Source organism: Lagopus muta, chromosome 26 (genome assembly GCF_023343835.1).
Source record: "Lagopus muta isolate bLagMut1 chromosome 26, bLagMut1 primary, whole genome shotgun sequence".
Classification (NCBI taxonomy): Eukaryota; Metazoa; Chordata; class Aves; order Galliformes; family Phasianidae; genus Lagopus; species Lagopus muta.
The window spans coordinates 708,359-725,584 of record NC_064458.1 but is presented as its reverse complement, the minus strand read 5'-3'; the positions used below and the strand labels follow the sequence as shown (position 1 = coordinate 725,584).

Here is a 17,226-nt window from a genome sequence, read left to right as displayed (position 1 = left end):
CACTGTGCTGAAGAAATCCACAGCTGAAGCTGTTGGCAGCAGGCGCAGGCAGATTTTGGTAGAAGTGCTTTGGACTTGGTGTCATTCCTTCTAATACATAATAATAACTGCTTCCCCTTCTGCAGTGCTTGAATTCTATAATCCAAAGTAACTTATCCCAAAATAACAGCACAAACACGATGAGCTGAGTCGGTATCACCCTGTGTCACAAACAGGGCTGTCCAACAGCTTAAAGCAACAGGGTGGTTTGGAGCAGAAGGTGCCCAAATTCCAGCCCTCTGCTCCCCAGACCAGGATTTAAAATCAAGTCCTTTCCCACAGGTTCTGAATTAAATATTTCTCACTTGATGGAAGTCTTCTGAGTACAGTGCTTCAAAATAGCAATGATTGATCAGTTACCTTGAGCATGACAGCCATTATAATATCAAGATAATAATTTTCCACATTTGGAAAAACAAAAGATAAGTCCTATTGGAATTAAAAACCAAGTAAACTTTGTGCAATTATATCACAGGATGCCACTAAGAGTCTGGGGGACCTTCAGCATCCTGTTCCAGGGAGATAACTTCTGCACTCTTTGAGCTGGTTCTGTGATTCCATGATCAAATTCTCACACACTTTGCTCTGAGCCTTTGCTCACACTGTACAGACCTGAGGTTAGCTGAAGAGATGATCTGGAGCATCTTTAAAAACGGCTGTGGCAGATTAAAGGCAGAAGCACCCGAGATGTGAGAGGTGCTCTTAAATCTTGTTCTAATGCTCTTTAGATATGCAGATTGTCTCAATAAGTAATAAAAGAAGTGTAATGTATTGTGTACATTACTGGCACAACACATGCTGCAAATCCCTAAGCGTCAGAGGGAGGGAAGATGTGTAGCAGGGCCTGGCCTGACCCCATTCGTCAAAGGGAGGATGCCTAAGGCTTTCTCAAATGGCTGCTCTTCTCAAATGTAAGGATTAATTTTCCTGGCAGAAGAATGTTTTGGATTTTTCAGCTGGTGGGAGAAGGGGCCTTTAATAACCAGTGTGATCCAGCAGCAGAATTCCTTGGCAGTTTGGAAGAGTGTAAATAAGAGATTTTATGGAGTGTTTTGGGGTCTCTGAGGTCTTGCTGTAGCCTTGGTACTGAAAACAATCTGGGAGCTGTTCAATTGGATTATAGGTGACATGTCAGGTGTGGTCTGAGGGAGATAAACGCTCCCCGTTCCACAGGGATCAGGAATAACAGCACTGTGCACCTTGCAAGCATTCCTCATCAGATCAGGGGGGCAAAAAAAAGGTGGACTTTTTTTTTTTTTCCTCAGTTGTCTGAGAGCAACTTCACTCCTCTTTGCATTTCTCTGTCCTTTCCAGCCAAAGAAACCCGTCAGTTTTAGCACCTGATGTGCCATTTTCTGTAAGATGAAACTAAACCTGTCTGTTTCTTCCCAGTTACTGATGAACAAGCAAATTGGATTAAAAAGATATGAAGTGGATGGAAGAAAAGTCCTATTTTATTTTGATGAGGTAATGAACTTGTTTCTTGTAATTACGCCACGTTTCAGACAGGCAGGTGGCTGCACGTGGATACAGTGCACTGCTGCTGGTGGCCATCTGCAATGAGAATTGAGATGCAGCTGTAGCCGGCGAGTTGCCTGAGCCTCTTCTGAGGTGGGCAGGTGCTGTGGTTTTGGTTGGAAGCCCAGGCATCAAGGAGGTGGGTGTTCAGCTTCAGCTCACACAGAATCTCCAGCCAGGTATCACTTAGTTCTTACCCCAAATAATATGACCTCCAGGTATACTTAGCATCCTTAAAAGAAGGAGGCGAAATGCAGTCCAATTCAGACCTCAGGGCACACACTAGAAAGGAAGAAATAAGATTTCTGCTGTCTTGGTTATCAGCAGTAAACTGTTGGCTAATTGATTAGCCGGCAGACTGAGGACAGGAGTGCAGTTGGGATACAGATGAGATTCAGGTTTTGCTTTCTGAGGTTGTTATGCACTTAAATTAAAGGCTGACAAAGTATCATTTGTTTTAATTCATTCTGTTTGGCTTTTATTCGTTATTTTTGCCATTGCATCTGCTATTGGAGGTGCCTTCGTTCTCACCTTTTTGCATTAGGGGCTTAAATGCTGCATTTGTTCATCTTTCTTTGCTGACAGTGTAGTTTTTGTTATAATGAGTATTTTGCATCATTTTATACAGATCCCTAGCCAGTGCATGACCTGTGTAAAGTTTCAAGCTTTCAGAGAGTATATAGTGGGGAAAACAGCTCCTGTTCCTATCAAAGTGTATGATTACTATGAGCCAGGTACGTGTTTGCTTTCCTTTGACTTTTCTGACAGCACTGGGGCTCTAACAATAAGACTCCATTGTGATTTCTCTTTCTTGCTGACCTGCAGCTTTTGAAGCAACTCGTTTCTACAACGTGAGTGAGAACAGCCCCTTGGCACGGGAGCTCTGCGACGGGCCGACGTGCAATGAGGTGGAGAGCTCAGCAAGCCAGTGGGCTGGTGAGTTGCACAGAAGCCAAGCAGATTTTGTAAAATGGAGCCTGCAGGCACATAAGTCCAGGAGTTGAGAACTCAAAGTGATATTTAGAAAGATGTTTGTGTTGGTGGAAGGCTTACAAACGTCTGCATGAGAGCAGCATTAAACTCATGACAAAGACAGCAATGTGTTCTGCTCTCCAGTCTCTGGAAGTGAACTGCTTTTATTTGCTTCGGAGGCAAGATGGAGTGTATGACTCTGGACACACCTGTGGAAAGTGAGGTGTTTTAATAAACATAAAACTTTTTTCAAATGCAGTTTAGTTTTCTGTCTATAAGATACCTTGCAGTAGAGTTGCTCAATTGACTGAAATATCAAATTTTATTCAGTAGTGACAGGATTAACTTGTCTCAGAACCAGTAACCTCTTTCCTATCCCGTGTGTTATGGAAAACTGGGGGAGTTCTACTATCCAACACCTGAAATTTAGTGTGAAAATTTACATAGGAGAAGTAAGGAGAAAACTGCTTCCACATCTTTCCCTTCCCTACACTATGCAAAAATGTTGCTTTGGATGTTTCTGTTTACTTTGCAGGCTTTTCTCACTCTGGGCCATGCAATAACATTTTTGGATGCTTGGAGGATGAGTATTTTGAGCAATGCATGTGCTCAAGAGACTGTGGCTATGATGGGGATCCTGTATGCGGATCAGATGGACAGATCTACCAGAACCATTGCCAAATGGAAGTAGCATCGTGCAGGAATAATACGAGGATAGAGCAGATCCCCATGTCTCAGTGTTCTAACTGTAGGTTTCATTCAGTTTTTTATTTCTGCTACAGTCTAGTTGGGGAGCACTACAGATCTAACCAAATGATAACTATGGGTGTGTGGTAGGGGAAAGAGGAGAATTCAAAACCTCCTACATAGTGTTCTGCCACTCACACTACAGGAGACTGAACAGTAGAAGCAACTGCCACCTGCTAGCTCAGCACTGGGTTTTCTGTTATCATGAATACATATTCTACCAATCTTGACAAACTCCTGAGAAAATTGGTGATTTTGTTTTCCTGAAGTGAGTAATCCAAGCTTAAAGTACTATCAGTGTAATGTAGCATACTTTGGAGACTCTGCATGTGCTTCCAGGATGTGCTGTGCAGCATACCTGAACTAAATGTACCACCTCTGTAAATGCAAATGTTTTCTAGAGACTTAAGAAATGTGATGACCAAGGTGTTCATTTTTCTTTATTTACAGCCAAGAATTTGCCAGAAGAAAGGGAGACAAACTCCCACACAGCTGAGCAACCCAGCATCCAACAGACTCCAGCAGGTAATATCTGCATCAAGTGGCAGCCCTGATCCTTTCAGAGCTGCTGTTTGGAATAAAGGGCCTTAGTGAGCAAAAGCTTTAAGGTCATGAAGTAACCAGGAATTTGGCTGCTCATTTTATTTGGTGCTTATATTCATACTTCTTTTTTTCCAAGGCTGGTGTCAAACTTGCTCATGGCTCACAAAAAATCTCACCAAGAAGCAGTGGAGGGTCAATAGAATAGTTTATTTCGTGCTGTTTCTAGTAAATAAACTGGACTAGATTTTCCTTGGCTGCTTTCCACTCATTAATTTGTTTCTGGCCTCTAACTCCCTGCAACGAATCAGTAAAACAAGTTAATTCCTTGAGAGGTCTCCATGCCTTCCCCTGTGTGTGTCCTTCCTCCACGTCCTTCTTGTGCACCAAAGTTCAGATCATTGTACATTCGGTGTGAGACACCATCCTGTCCTCTGCCCATCCTCTGCTCTACAGCAATGGATGGTATTTCTTAAGGTGCGAAAGCACAGTGAATATTCCATCATGACCCAGTTCTGTAGGCCATCCACTCTTGATGTTTTAATACTTCTCCTATTTTCCCCCCTTTGTTTCTGAACTGGATGTGTATCAGAATGCTATCTGCTAGAAGAATTGAAATGAATGCCTGTTGTCTTTTACTCTGTGCAAATGCAGTGTGCCCAACATGAGAAAACTTTGCAATCTGAACCCTTTAAAGCAGGATCCCTGACTGCTTTGTAGGACACTGGTGTGCAAGTTCACAGTGCTTTGCTGTTGGTCTACAAAATGGGGTTGCCGTTACATTATTCTCCAATACAAATTCAGTTACCTGAGATAGTCCACAATCCAGAAGCTTTCAGAACAGTGCTTTTGAAATAAGCTGCATTGAAATACCTAAGAAGCATAACCCTCTGATTTCTGTTTTGAACAGACAAAAGCAGTGTGGGCTCAGTGGGTTCCCAGTAGGATCAGAAGTGGCAGATAAATCTTGTGTGGCATTTTCATACGCTTTGGATTAATAACCACACGTGTGTCATAGGGACATGTTTCTCAAAGCACAAGCATGATGAGCTTGCTGCATCCTAGGGTATGCAGGTGCTGAAGAGATCTCCTGGAAGGCAGATCCTTGTCTGAAGTGAGCTGTCTGAGCAGCCATGGCAGAGTGAGCATTCAGAAATAAAACAGACTAAATCCTGTATCAGGAAAAGCGCTCAGCATGTGATTTTCATTAATCCTCTGAGCTCCTCTCAGGTCAACCACATGGTACATGAATCAAAGTGTAACAAATGAATGAATCCCTCCCTATGCATGGGTCTCATTTGGACTCGCTGGTTTGTTAGCATTGAAGCATGAGATCGGTTTAAGTCGGCTCAGGTGCTCTGGGTTTCCAGTGAGCGTTCTGATGAGCCATGTCTAAATCTGTGATTTCCTAAAGGGATGCAAAGCTCCAGGAGCCAGATCAAGATTAGGGCAGGGGGATGAAGTTGCTCCAGTGTGTTAATCGTCAGGAAATACCCTTTTCTTGCAGAACCTCGTGGTGGTTTTATTGTCTGATATCTTTCTGCATTTGCCATGTGATTTGTGCAGGCTCAGCTTGGTTTGATTGATGATGCTTCCATTGTCAGCTCTTGCCTATGGTAACTCAGCAATGGCAACAATCCTTCCAGCAAACAGTGGGGAACTTCATAATATATTTGGGCTCACTTTGGCAGACAGGCTTGTAGTATAGTTCCATATATGCCACAGATTTTACTAGAATAAATGACAGCTTAAGAGTTCATGCTATTCAAGTAAAATAACTGTATGGATGCCCTGAAAAATCAGTTCTGCTTGTGCATATTTTCTTGATTCAGAGGAAAGTCTGACAGAACCCAGCTGAAATGAAAGCCAGCTGAAGATACTCATGACTGCATCCCCTTCCTCAGCTGTTTCTCACAGGTGATCTACTGAGACTCAGAGGTGGAATAGCTTTTTCATGAGTAGTATGGATCCACCCCTGCCTATAAGCATTGCAGCTCTGCTGGTATGCTTTCACAGCCTGTTGCAGTCATTTTGGTTGAACAGAAAGCTCCTGAAGCAGGTTTTGGTTGCTGAGTGGACTATAAGCAGCATCTTTAGTGCATTTCTGCCTATGAGTTCCCTAAGATTGTTGATTTCAGAGCCTCAGGGATCTGTAGTAGCTTTCATCTCTCTGACAAAATGGTGCATTAATTGATTCCATAGGTCTTTAATGATCTTCTGAAATTGCCTGTATCTTCTCTACTGAAAGTGCTGAATGTACAGCTGGCAGTGTTAGAAGATACTTTGATACTGTGGTTCTGCATATATTGGGTGGAGAAGCAATATCAAATAGTGCTGTGGCAGCACTCAGTGTATTGCTGCTGCTGTTCTGTTGCACTCTGTGCTTTCCTGAGCAGGCAGCCCCTCATCTTTGTGCTCTCTGACCCCCCCCCCCCCCCCCCCCCCCTCCTGTGCCCTCCAGCCCTCTCCCTGCTGCTGGAGCTGTATTATTTCTGCAGTTCTCATCCAGCAGTCAAAAGGTCCAGGAGCTGCGATCAAATTCCTGGTGGTATTACAATTCTTTAATTTGGTGTCATCGTTATTTCAGAAAATGCCATCACCCATCTCTGGCTTCTGATAGGAACATCAGGGTGAGCTCAATTTCCAGGTGGAATCATCCATGCACTGCTCACAGCAGTGCTGCTCTTTGAGGACTGATGGAATTGGCACTGGGCCACTCTTCCTTTCCCCCCATTGCTGCTCAGCAAACATTGGCTGAGGCACAAACATTTGGAGATGGGACAGCAGTTTGTGTGCAACAGGAAATGTCAGCCTTTCATCTTTGCTTTGACTCCAACACCGCATTCCTAGGAAAAGTGAGGTCTGTGATGTTAATTCTGTCCCTGGTGGACAGCAATCATCCATTCATAGAGCAGCCTCATGATCTGGCACGTTCTCACTTGGAGAAGGCCAAGAAGTGAACACAGGCTGACTGCTTGCAGGCAAGTGTTCCCTTGCCTTGGGCCGAGCCTGTTGCTGGGAGGGTGTGGGAGGCAGCAGGAAAGCCTTCAAATATTTTATTTCTAGAGAACAAATGTTTTCAAAGGCCTTGACAAGCATCCTCCTTCAATAAAGCAAACTTTTATGAGGGGGACATTTCCTCTTGCAACAACTATATTTTGGTGATTGCTGTAATCCAAAACAGTGTGTAGAAAGCAAACTGGGTGAGATGAAAAGCTGAGCTGGCTCAAGGAACAGCTTGTATCTTGCAGCCTTACCTCTGGGCTGTGGGTGATCACCCAGCACAGAGGTACAGCCCTTTTTGGTGGGATGCTCACTGAGTGACCTGCCAGTGCCTTGGGGTGGGCTGGAGGGAATGTGTGGAGGATCAGTGTCTGTTTCTGCACATTTCTGTGCTAAGTGCTGACAGCTCCTTGGTGCTCTGGCCGAAGTAGACACACCTAGATGAGGCTGAAAGCAGAGTAAATGTTTTCAGTGTGGGATCCAGGTCTGTTGTGCCAAAATCTTCCTTGTTGTTGGTCTGAAAACAAATCTTCCTGTTCCAATTGATCTCTTCACCACAAACATGGAGTAAACCTTGTGTGCGAACCTAAGCATGCGTGCACTGCTCTGCTGACACGTGCAGCCTCCATTGCACAAACGAAACACTTGTACGGCTCCTGAGTTGTCTCCCTGACTGCCATTCCTTCCCTCTGATGTCATTCCCCTTTGCACTTAAGCATTGCATGTCACAGCATAGAAGTTTCCTTGGCTAAAGCACAACCACGGTTTCCTTTCCAGCTGAGGAAGGCCCTCCGCTGCCGTTGGATCTGTCGTATTATTCCTATGAATACGAACCGGACCCCTACGCCTCTGAAGCTGACGTTTTTGAGACGGTGGCAGAACTGACAACAGTGAGCACGTTAAGAGAAGTGGACACCATCCAGGAAGTAGTGACCACCGTAGAATGGTGAGCTGGGGGTTGTGAATCTGCTCTGGGAATTACAGCGCAGCAGTTCATGTTGGGTCAGATGCGTTCGGTTCCTCAAAATGGGCTTCCTTAGAAGTGGCTCCTGAGCCCCTTTAGCAAATGTTCACCAGGATCGAGATCTCACTGGGACAGCGTGTGAGTCTTCATAGCTGGGTGTCTCCATTCTTGGGAGATTGAAGCTTTTTGCTGCCCAGTCTCAGGGATGTGCCATAAAGTTACGTAATGGGAAAGTGACTCTTTTCATCATGCTCTCTTTTCAACAGAAATATATAATTTAAATAAAAAGAAGAGGCTCAGAATCAACTCCTGTATGAGTTTGTTCCAACAGATGACCTGCTGCAGAACAGAAACTGAATGATGACTACTTCCTGCTGCCCTCAGAACTGTGTAAGCTTTTCTGCCCCCCGGGGAGAACTGGAGAGCACAGAGGGACACTCAGTGTTATTCTTCTGTCAATTTTTCTGCCTTTTGTGCAACCTCTTAGGAATGCTTCCAAGGATGGAAGGCCGATATGCTGTGCCCTCTAGGTGAGAAAAATAGGGGCTGGAATTCAAACCTATAGACCATTTCCAAGTGTCTTCTCTATTATCAGGATACTGCAACTGCCATTTCCTAGCTACATTTAGAAGCTAAGTCCAGGCCTTGTGCTTAGCTAAACTGCTGTTTGAGGAAAGATGGCTGAGAAGTTTTCTCTCAAATTATAATAATAAAAATCAGTGTATTTTGCTAGTTGTGACATAGCAAGAGGCTAGTAATCTTCTGTAGCCTATAAATCTGCTGCACCCATAATGATGTCCCACAAGAAGAAAAACTGCACTATTATATCCATGTTGTTGGGCGGTCTGTTTTACAAGAGAAAACTGAAATCCAGGGCTGGAAAGCTTCAGGTGAGGAGTTTGCCAGCTGTAACAGCATCTGGTGGATGAGCCCTCTTCATTTTGCACTATGTGCTGGTGAGGGCTGCTTGCAGCCTTCTCAGCTCTGCAGCCCCTTTCCTCCTTGTAACTCTGGCATGAAAATAAAGCTGACCTGAGGCACAGTTCTTTTAAATGCTTGCCTGACTTCACCAATCACTTCAATTCTGCTCCCTCCACACGATGCCTTTGCTGGATATGGCCATCCATACAGTGGCCCTGGGGCTGCTGGTGGTTCAGATCCCCACAGCCTGACCTGCACCAGCAACGCAGTACAACTAAAACTAAAAGCTTTGTTTCCAGAAGTGCATTACTTTTTGGTTTCCCTCCCTGGCTGGAGCAGCACTGTTCTCTTTAGAGGAGTTTGATTCAATTGCCTGTTGCAAAATACTGCTAATATTTTATCTTCTCACTTCTATTGTTAGGAGGACCCAGAGTGGGGTGGGGACTCCTTTTGAGATATTTCGTGGTGAATGGAAACAGAAAAAAGCCCAACCCTGTTCATTTTGGGGCCTTACTTACATAGGAACACTGACAAGAATATATCCCAGTACAGACATTCTATTCCAGAACAAGGGCAGTTTTATTCCAGAAAACTGTCTGCACAGGGACAAAACGGGGGGTACCCCAGACCCTGGGTGTGTAGTTGTAGCAGAAATGCTGAGACACAGCCTGAAGCAGTGATTGAACACCTGGTGGAAGGCAGGGCCAGTCTAGGGGAGCTCAGGTGCAGGATGGAGCCAGGACCCCCCCTTCCCAGCCCGACTTAAGGGTTGGCAGTAGAGGTGAGGGGATCTTCTGGAGATCCCTGCATCCCTGAGACCTTTTGAAGGGAAGCAGCTTCTTTCCTTCATTTCTGTGCCCACTGCTGTTGCATTTGAGCAAACCCTCACTTGCTGCAGCCTGGCACCTCGCTGCTCAGTTATTGCTGCGCTTTCCATTGCTTTACGGTAATTTCCATTCCTTTATGTCAGGCTGGCTATTTGCAGAGCGTCACAACATTGTGAGGGTTTGGCTCTCTAAGTTCTCTGGAGTTTCAGAACTGCTCTGTGAAGGTATGAGCCTTCCCCCCATCGTTTGCAGCCTGCCTGCTGCTCTCAGCTCTCCTGCAGAACCTCGCTGTGGCTGCTGCCTGTGTGTACCCACTGCTCCTCTGCAGTTTTTTGCCACGTCTGTTCAGTGCACATTAACAGATTGTGTCCTTGCTGTGTCCACACTGTGCAATGGAAGCACTGGCAGCTGCGTTCCTGCCTGGCAGGTAAAGAAAAATGCCCTTAAACTCAATTCCATCTCCTGTAAGCGACTGGCCTGGCAGATGCTGGCTATTGTGTACACACGGCCTGAGTCAATATTTATCCCCTGGGTAAACAGCAGACCCAGTATGAGCTGCAGAGAGCGGCATTTTTGGTTGATTTTTTTTATTTTTCTTTTTTTTTTTTCCCTGGCTATCAAAGCTGCATGATACAAACCCTGCTGTTTGCTGGTTTCAGTGTCTGTTCAGTGCTTTGAGTCGGGATATTTGGGCACTGTGATTCTGTCAGTGTAACCAACTGCCCTGGGAAGATGGGACCTGTGCCCTGAGCTCTGCAGCCTCCTGTGCTCTTTCCCTTCCTGGGTTTCATTTTCCTGTCTCATCCCTTCAGATGAGTTCAGAAGGATGTTTGAGGTAATTTCATGTTGATGCTCTCGTAGATCCTTGGGCAGTCCAGCAGTGTCCCCACTGGGATGAGCTGATGAAGGCAGAGGGTTTCAGCTGAGTGTTAAATGTGACTTCATTTTCCTCAGGCTCTGCTATGTGTAATGGAGTAACTCAAGATTCAAGAAAGCTTCATATTACTGCCAGCTAAATAATTCCTGTTGGTGCCAGCCCATCAACCTGGCTTTGTTCTGTGGGTTCTTTGGGGCAGTTTCAGGGCAATCATTGGGCTGTCTCCTCTTCATAGCTAGGAGAGAATGGGTTCATTTGTCACCAAGGAAGAGACAAACCCAGTGGTGGAATGGCAGCAGAGCTGCTGCTGCTTTGGGCTGAGTTGGCTGTGCCTTAGAAATGTGTGCCTCCCTCTGTTAGGGAGATGCTTCTCCTTTCCTTTCTCTGATGGGTTTGTGAGACAGATTTCTGCTTCCACCAAGTTACGTTACTAAATAGCCAACAGCAGTGCTAATTATTGGTGACTTTCTGCTTGCAATCCTTTCAATGAAATTAATATTTATATATTTGTAACTGTACATTATGCAGAGTAACCATTACCATGGTATTTATTTTAAAGCAATAGCTTCCTCGTCCTTTCTTGTCTGGGTGTTTTGGTCTTAGCTCTTTCCATTCTTTTTAATCAGCCTCAGTAGGAAAAAAAAGCCCTCAGAATGTTCAGCTTGCTTGGATAACATCATGGAAACGACAGCACTTGCTTTGCTAACACTGACAATTGATATTTAACCTGGGGTAACCTGGTTTTCATTATGGTTGACAGATGACCTATTTGGAAAACCTCAGCTCATTTTGTTGTTTCTTTTCCTCTTTTGGTTTTCGGTGCTTGCTCCTTCTGATGGAGTGACAGCAGTCTGTGCTGCCTCTCCAGCAGCAGCTGCCATGTTCTGCACGTGCTCTGCTGCACCCACAGGAGATGGGCTCTAGTTTTCACCTAGAAAACTGGAACTAGTTTTCACCTGAGGTGCATCCCACCCCAGCACTTACATGTGAGCACACCGTTCTATGAGCATTTTTGTTTTGTTCACACACACATCCTAGCAACTCTGAGTCCGGAAAAGGGTTTGTTTTAGATTCTGGTAAATATTTTATTAAAAACTGATTTTAAAACAATCTTTTCTGTCTCTTTATTCGCACTGTAGGCTGTAGGGCTGTTTGGTTGTAGATCACAGTTGTGGCTGTACCAATAGAAACACCGAATTCAGGAACTCTAAGGAATCTCGTTGCCCATTTTCTGCCTTGCTCCTTGTTGGGATGTGCCCAGAGCTGAGCTGTGTTTTGAATAGTTTGCAGCATACCCAGTATTGAGCAATGAGTGTGATCACCTGTTTCATAAAAGAAAGCTCTTGGTTGTGTGATATGAAGCGAAAAAAGGGAAAAAAAAAGTCTTGAGTGTTTTCTCAATTCCTTTTTTAATATTTTCCTTCAAGAGGCAGAATACAGTCTTGGCCTTAAGAAGTTTTGGGTGCCAGAGATCATTAGCATCAACAGGGATGAAGGAATTGGGTTTTTACATTAGTGACAGTGGGCTGCCTTTACTGGGGTGGTGATTCTTGGTTAAGCCAAGAACGTAATAGCTAGAAAAGCTGGTGCTCTGTGTTCTGTGGGCAGAGCATTTTAGTTCAGACAATGGGTGCCTTTTTTGTAAGTGCCTCCTGATATTTTTGAAATGTTTAGAAATTTGGTAATGCAAGTGCCTGTTCTCCTTCAGTTTTAGGTAAAAAGAATATGGGTTCAAGGACAGCAAGGAAGCCAGAAAAATGAAATAGAAGGCAGATAGCAGCCAGCTCACAGCACGCATTAAAAGCAGACCTGGGTGTACAACAGAAGCATCCCTGGCAGGTGTAACCAGATGAGAAGTTGCATGCAGGGTTCCAATCACAGATCTATATGTGTTCAGCACTCCATATCTCACATGTTGTTTGGTCTTAGCTGTGCAGACAGAAGAACGTGGTTCTTTCTTCCTGAGACTTGTCTGCTGGGAACTGCTCCTCACTGCTCTGGATGAAACTCGTGAAGTCCCAGTGCTTTGTCCCACCCCACAGTTGGGAGTGCCGTGGGGCAGGGAGCTGGGATGGAGACTTACACCAGTGACTCCTTGGAGCTTTTCTGAGGAAGTGTTTCTTTGGAGGTTTGTAAGGAGGGAGGTTTGCTGCAATTGAAGAACGTGCTCCTCACCTTCTCCCGGAAATCTTCCGATACGTAGTAGTAGACAAAGGGGTCAGCACAGCTGTTACAGGTGCTGATGGCCAGGCTCACCATGTAGCCGGTGTACAAACTGCCGTACAGCTTGCACCGATAGCTGGAGTAATGAACGAGGAGGAGAACGTTGCTGGGAGTGTAGAAGGCCACGAGTGTGAACAGCACGAGAGCGGTGAGCTTCATGGAGTGGGAGTACCTCTTCCCACTGCCCAGGAGGGCTTGCAGCACTGAGCAGTAGCTGAACAGCATCACCACCAGAGGAGCGAGGAAAGCGCAGGTGATGAGGCAGACGAAGTAGTAGAAGTAATAGCCGTCATCCTCCTGCCTAGGGAGAACATCGTGGCACAGAGTGATGTCGGCTCTGTACAGGGGATACGACTGCTGTTGCAGAGTCAGGGGCAGAGTGATGACAGCAGCGCAGAGCCAGACAGCAGCACAGGTCCAGGCAGCGAAGGCAGGGGTGCGGAAAGAGCGCGAGAAGAAAGGATGCACCACTGCCAGGTACCGGTCCACACTGATGCACGTGAGCAGCAGCACTGAGCAGTACATGTTCCCATAGAAGAAAGCTGTGGTGACCCGGCACAGACCTTCCCCAAAGGGCCAGTTGTTCCCAAGGAAGTAGTAGATTATCTTGAAAGGCAGCACGGATATGAGCAGCAGGTCTGCTGCAGCCAGGTTCATCAGGAAGATGGTGGAGGTCAGCTTCTCAGTTCTGGTAGCCAAAACCCAGAGGGCCAGCCCGTTGGAGGGCAGCCCCAGCAGGAAGACGAGGCTGTAGAGGGAGGGGATGAGCAGCACTGTGACCCCACTGCTCAGCTGGGAGCGAGCGGCCTCGTGCAGCAGCAGGTATGTCGTGTTGTCTATCGTGGCCTTTTCGCCGGGGATGGCTCGGGGGCATGGTGTGATCTCTGCCGTTGTTATCTGCTCGCTGGTGCTGTTCTGAGAGTAATCTGTTGGTGTAAATGCAGTCTGTTACTTGCTGCACATGTTAACAAAGCGGGCTGGTTTCGTGATGCTTACACCAAATTCTAAGGCGCTGCATTTTATTGTTGGGTTCCACTCTGCAAAATGCTGATGGGTCATGGGCAGGAAAAGCAGAGATGGAGTTGGGTGCGCAGCAGTGACCATTGGGGACTTTACTGCAAACTGACAAGTCTGTTCCGTGCTCTGCTTCCCAGCACTCACAATTGCTATGAAGCTCAGGTACCAGGGAAACAGGGCACAATATCTCTGCCTGGCTCTCAGAGTCCTAAAATCCAGGGCCATTCCAGTGCAAAGCTGTGGCTGTGGGAGCTTAATTTTTAGCTGAAGGTTTTGGTTTCAAGTGCTCTGTTTGACTGCTCTGTTTCTGTTTCTTGCCACTTTGTTCTACACTGGTTTTAATTTCCCTTCCATGAGCATTCTCCATCACCTCCTGTTTCAAGTAGAGCATGCATGAATCTCAGTGAGCATTCACTCTCATGATCATGGAATCATGGAACGGCTCAGGTTGGAAGGGACCTTAAAGATCATACAGTTCCAATCCCGTGCCATGGGCTGGGTGCCCCCCCATCCACAGCGCTGGGCACCTCCAGGGTTGGAGCACCCAGAATAATATTTCATAAATAGTTTCTCAGGGATGTTTTAGAAGTCCCAAACCTCCTGTACTTTAAGAAGCAGTTTTTCCCCCAAAGATGCCCACTCACCATCATAATCTGGTGCTGCCAGGCCCATTCCCCACGCAGCACAGCACAGCGCGAGCCGGGGTGCCAACTGCCTGCTCCTGGAGGTCCCCATGCTGCTGCAGGAGCTGCAGTGCTAGGAGGCAGCTGGGAAAGGCTGTGTGAGTGACTGTGCTTGTGCGTTTCCTCCTCGCAGTCCTTAACACTCGGAAGCACCAGGCTCATCCTGTCACGCATTCCTAGAGCCAGTGTGGTCCCAGCAGAGACGTAGCTGCAGTGTCAGCTGTGAGGTTGGGGGGATGCATGCATCCAGACCCATAGGGATTGTTTGTCAGAGCACGAGTGACTCATTTGGGTCTCCTCCCTGCTCTGGGCTGTTCTTGAAAATAACACACAGTCACATTTGACACACACTGAATTTGATTTAGTGTGTAAACTGCATTGAAACTCCTATGGCCTCCACGTCCAATGGCGTCCTTCTGCTTGAGAGGGATCCAAGCAGCAGTGCGCAGTGCTTGAGGTCCTTTCCCACACTGCTTCAATGCCTTCGAAGATGTCAACCCCGCACACAGCCATGGAGTGCTGGAGGGCCGCAGTCTCCCCGGCTCCTGGGGCTGTGCAGGGCTCTCCCATGGCTTTGGGGACAGTTCAGGGCTTGGGTTCTGCCCCGCAGTCCCCGTGTTGGGTTCAGCCCACCATAGTTCTGTTTCTTTATTTCAAATCCTGCTTCCCTCCCTCCTTGCTCTTGCTGCAGAGGTTAAACAAAGGCCATCTGAAGGAAGCAGCGCCCGGTGCTGTGACGCACACAGATAAGTGCTGAGGTCCCGGCCTGATGGAGATGTGCTGCTTCCGCCGATAGGCAGGGCAAGCTGAGCCGTCCTGCAGGAGAGGGGCTGATGTGGGGGCTGTTATCTGCTCGTGCTCTGTGTGCTTGGGCAGATAACAGCGAACTGCAGCCTCTCATGCCCACACAGAGCCGTGTTTTTCCAGAGATGCGCAGCCTCCACCCAACACCACCCAGGAGAGCAGGCGCTCCATTTGCCACAGCCTGCACAGAGCTGTAGAACGACAGGATGGCTGAAGTGAGAAGTTCCAGCCCCACTGCTCTGTATTCCAACCCTGATGGCTCTGGAGAGCTACATGGTCCCTCCTTCTCCAACTCTTTGGGAGTGTAAGGCCGTTCTGTGTCCTCACACAGCACCATTGGGAAAGTCCCAGTCCTCTCCCACTGCCTCTCTGGGCCCTTTCCAGCAATGAGGGCACAGTGTGGGGTGCTGGGGCTGCCACTCCATGAGGTAAGGATGGAGCTGGAGCCCAGGCGGTAGGAATTGTAAATTTGGTTTGGCATCCTGAGGAGCAGTTCATTCCTGTTTCTTCACCTCATGAATGGCCTCTTCTGTGAACACTGCAAATCTGAGCCTGGCTGCTGTTTGAAGAGATTCCTCTATTCCAAGGAGAAAATGATCCTATTTCCTTTGCTTTCACCATATTCCCACATCCCTGCATCGAGAGGTGGGGTTCCGCTGGCAGGGATAGGGAAGATGCAATGTTGGATGTTTTGCTTTTGTGATTCTCTCAGGATTTATGAACCATTACAACATGACTCATGCAGCCACGTATTTTCCATGCCTCAACCGGGATCCTTTCCATGCTCTGTATGCAAAAAATTAGCCATAATCAGGTGCAGATAGTGTGCAAATCACAGCCCTGCTTCCTACGGATGGGTCTCTGGAGTGGAGCAGGGAGAGGTTATTCACTGCTCTATCCTTCAGTTTTCAGATGCTGTGTGATCTTTAGTGATTGCTTCAGATGCAGAACAGCTTGCTTGAAAATTCTCATGCCAGAGGTTTGTCACAGCTTGTTAACATCTCATTTGCTCACTTCCCTGTGGGGTAACATTTGGTTTTAAAGCTGCTCGTTGTGCAATAGGTATCTCCTGGGAGAAAGCACTCTTTGCTTCCATTGCCCTGAACCGTGAACACGTAGGACTGGAACACAGGGGAGGGATTTTAGAGCTGTGAGGGAGGTGCAGGCAGCACCTGCCCTGCCCCACATGGTGCCTTTAGGGTCTGACTGATCTGACTTTGGGACTTGGATGCTCTTAACAGGGTTCAGATTCCTGCTCTCTTCCAGCAGCTCAGCTGCAAACCAGCAGGTGTGAAGAGAGAACTCCTGGTGCAGCTGAATCCTGCCCTGGGCTGAGCTCGTGTTCCTGCTGCAGAATGAGAGGCAGCAGCTCGGGGCAGAGCCAGCAGCACGCAGCATTTCCACCGCTGTCAGCAAACCTCACATTTTCCATGAATGCAATGCTCATTTTCCCAGCCACCGGCTGTGCATCGGAGCCTTCTCCAAATCGCAGCACAGAAAACCTCCACTGAGCAAGAAATGAGGGCTCTCTCAGCCCGGGTTTGTCCTTGCAGGCTGTGGCACACGGGGGCTGTGGGTGGCACAGGGGCTGCCCTCGTGCATGGGGCACCTCCTACCCTTACCAGCCACCAGCTCACCCTCCTCTCCTTTCTCCACTGTTCAAGTGCTCCCTTCAGCAATTCTTAATGTGATTTATAAAACCGCTCCTTATTATTCCATCCTGCAAACGTGAAGGATCTTGTAAGGCCGTGTATTGCTGAGAGCTCCAGCTGTGTGTGGCGATGTCAGCTGTGCCGTCCCCAGCGCCTTTCACTCCCCCACAGCACAGGGGCCGTTCTTTGTGTTAAGTCCAACATCTCCAAGAGGACACTTTTGTGTAAAATATACTGCGTCCTCTGCTACGTCACCACCATCATTTGTATCAAATCATTCATACCGTTTATTCATCAGAGGATTGTTACAGAGAGAACGGAGGTTTGTTTCCCTGTGAGCAACGCCGTGCTGCACAGAAAGTGGAATCGCCTTTTGTTATGGCAACGGAAGTGTTGAGGATGATGTAAAGGAAACTCCTATCAGATCTGGGTCACAGCA

At 47.1% G+C, this 17,226-nt stretch overlaps 2 protein-coding genes across 5 annotated transcripts in view; one reads left to right on the top strand and one right to left on the bottom strand.

Annotated features, from left to right (window-relative positions):
• CPAMD8 (C3 and PZP like alpha-2-macroglobulin domain containing 8) overlaps positions 1 to 11,643 on the top strand; it is a 42,252-nt gene extending 30,609 nt beyond the window's left edge. For all 3 annotated transcript variants that reach the window (XM_048927313.1, XM_048927314.1, XM_048927312.1), the window contains exons 37-43: positions 1,432 to 1,506; positions 2,186 to 2,291; positions 2,383 to 2,493; positions 3,065 to 3,277; positions 3,727 to 3,801; positions 7,597 to 7,765; positions 8,050 to 11,643. In XM_048927313.1, the coding sequence (XP_048783270.1) occupies positions 1,432 to 1,506; positions 2,186 to 2,291; positions 2,383 to 2,493; positions 3,065 to 3,277; positions 3,727 to 3,801; positions 7,597 to 7,765; position 8,050 (750 nt within the window). In that variant the 3' untranslated portion in view covers positions 8,051 to 11,643. The remainder of the gene's footprint in view (positions 1 to 1,431; positions 1,507 to 2,185; positions 2,292 to 2,382; positions 2,494 to 3,064; positions 3,278 to 3,726; positions 3,802 to 7,596; positions 7,766 to 8,049) is intronic.
• On the bottom strand, positions 11,635 to 14,419 carry F2RL3 (F2R like thrombin or trypsin receptor 3). 2 transcript variants are annotated; one of them, XR_007373332.1, is made up of 3 exons: positions 14,293 to 14,419; positions 12,218 to 13,557; positions 11,635 to 11,730 (listed from the first exon to the last, which is right to left on the bottom strand). XR_007373332.1 is itself a non-coding variant. In XM_048927315.1 (2 exons), the coding sequence occupies exons 1-2, from the start codon at positions 14,381 to 14,383 to the stop codon at positions 12,488 to 12,490; spliced, it is 1,161 nt and encodes a 386-aa protein (XP_048783272.1). In that variant the 5' UTR covers positions 14,384 to 14,419; the 3' UTR covers positions 11,757 to 12,487. The 2 variants fall into 2 exon arrangements, 1 of the variants encoding a protein (XP_048783272.1); XM_048927315.1 differs by lacking the exon at positions 11,635 to 11,730 and having other exon boundaries at positions 11,757 to 13,557.
• Positions 14,420 to 17,226: the final 2,807 nt, after the last annotated feature.